Source organism: Branchiostoma floridae, chromosome 6 (assembly GCF_000003815.2).
Source record: "Branchiostoma floridae strain S238N-H82 chromosome 6, Bfl_VNyyK, whole genome shotgun sequence".
In the NCBI taxonomy this organism is placed as follows: Eukaryota; Metazoa; Chordata; class Leptocardii; order Amphioxiformes; family Branchiostomatidae; genus Branchiostoma; species Branchiostoma floridae.
Genome location: NC_049984.1, coordinates 24,319,546 through 24,321,462, shown reverse-complemented (window position 1 = coordinate 24,321,462; position 1,917 = coordinate 24,319,546). Strand labels below are relative to the sequence as shown.

The following is a 1,917-nucleotide window of genomic DNA, read 5'->3' as shown; positions in this document are numbered from 1 at the left end:
CCACACTGGTAGCAAACACACTCCTAAGCCGGCCTCACTCCTCTGGCAGCTTTTGATACTGTCTTACGCTACCGTAGGATCTGCTTGGAGATTAGGTATCACTTGCCAAGCCGTCAACTACATTCATGGTGCCACTTTTACAACTTTTACAACAAGTTTCATTTCTGTAACTAAAGTCATGGCTACTTTCCTAGTGTCACTTCCACAAGCATTGTTATTAGGCTACAACACATGTTTGCCTATTTTGGTCTATGATGATCTATCTGACCATCTCCGAAGAGGATTTCTTCCCTGAAATCAGGCGAGAATTAATGCGCGCGCGGATGTCATCCATAAAATTGACTTGTTGTGGCCTTATCTGAAGTAAACTAATCCCAGTGTCTACTGTACGCTATCTTAAACCACTCCTTACACCTGATAGAACGCGTCTTAGAAAACCTCAAGGGACACAAAGTTTTCCTTATCTCCATTAAAGCGATGAAAAGTTGAATTTATCCAGCAATAGTCTCATTTTGTATCTGTTAACCGTATCTTTTCAACATGACTCGTTGTGACATGTACTTTCTAGCCCGTTGTGGCAAAAATGTGCAATAAACGTCTTGATTCATTCTTATTTTCATTCATTCTTAGATCTAGATCGGTAGAAAAAATGACGCCTCTATCTTTAATAAATGAAAGAAAGAAAAGCAGTTCTTTTTCAACTGTTTTTGCATCCGATTTTTTAAAATCAAATCTTCGTAAGGAGCTTGACGCGAAGACGACAATTGCGTATTTAGCGTCTAAGTGCGATACACAATTGGGTGCAAGTTTGCAAAGGAAAAAGTGTGTTGTTGTTTACAACCTCCTTGTTGTTTTCTTTTCTGTCCTAATACTAATAGAAGCGCAGTTTACTGAAATGTGTAACAGGCCCACAGGAAGAAATTATTGGTCCCCTTTTTTTTATATAAAAGTGTATTAGCTCAATGTGTTTTTCTTCTCCCCGCGAATGTTATTGTTGTTAAATCTTGCCATCCTGGAGTGGCAGGTTGGGCTCTTCCAGTGGGAGTCATCCATCAACGGTTCCTGACAGCTCGCATCACATGTAAACCTTCCAACCGGCGACAGATCCCATCACTTCAGCCCACACGACTTGGGGTAAGACATCGGAGAGAGAGAGGACTTCCCAGCGGTTTACCCGTGCCATGCCTTCCTACGATTTTACCTACTTCCCCGACTCGTCGTCCGAAGAGGAGAAATTCCAAGTTTCTTTTGAAGAAACGACGGAAAACTCCGTGCAACAGCAACAGCGTACCCACGTGCAAGCGGCGAAAAATGGAGGGGGGAAGGTGGCTAAGAGGAAGCGGCCAAGCCGCAAGAAGGACCCGAAGAATCCCGAATCGTTGCTGCGGCGGCTTGTGGCGAACTCGCAGGAAAGAGACCGCATGCACGGGATAAACGACGCGCTGGACCGTCTGAGAAGACACATCCCTCTGCACCTCGGTCCACGCAGGCTCTCCAAGATTAAGACGTTACGTCTTGCCATGGCGTACATCGAGGCGTTGACAAACATGGTGCACGGAGAAACATCATCACCCGGTAGTACGCTATCTTATCCAGACAGCGGTGAAGACAGTTACCAAGATAAACCAGAAGAAACGCAGGAACAAGAAGCCGGAAAGCGTTTTTCCGGACAGGTCGCCATAAGCGGGAAGAGTTTCTTTGGGAAGGCGAAGGAAAGGGGAAAAGGAAGGATAAGAGGACACGGCAAAGGGGCGGGCAGACTTGGAGCTGAGGTCACCAGGCCAAGCGGCTACAAAACAGGCATGCAGCTGTAAGTACAGTAGCAATTATTAGCGCAAATTGAGTGTTTCGAGTCCATGTTTAGAACGTTAGGAACGAAATTGTAGAGCTATGTGACTTGATTGAAATTTATTATGT

The 1,917-nt window shown here is 45.1% G+C and overlaps 1 protein-coding gene across 1 annotated transcript in view; it reads left to right on the top strand.

Moving 5' to 3' along the window:
- Positions 1–1,108: 1,108 nt before the first annotated feature.
- Positions 1,109–1,917, top strand: part of LOC118418643 (class A basic helix-loop-helix protein 15-like) — a 6,232-nt gene continuing 5,423 nt past the window's right edge. The window contains exon 1 of the mRNA XM_035824650.1: positions 1,109–1,810. Coding sequence (XP_035680543.1) covers positions 1,182–1,810 — 629 coding nt within the window. The 5' untranslated portion in view covers positions 1,109–1,181. The remainder of the gene's footprint in view (positions 1,811–1,917) is intronic.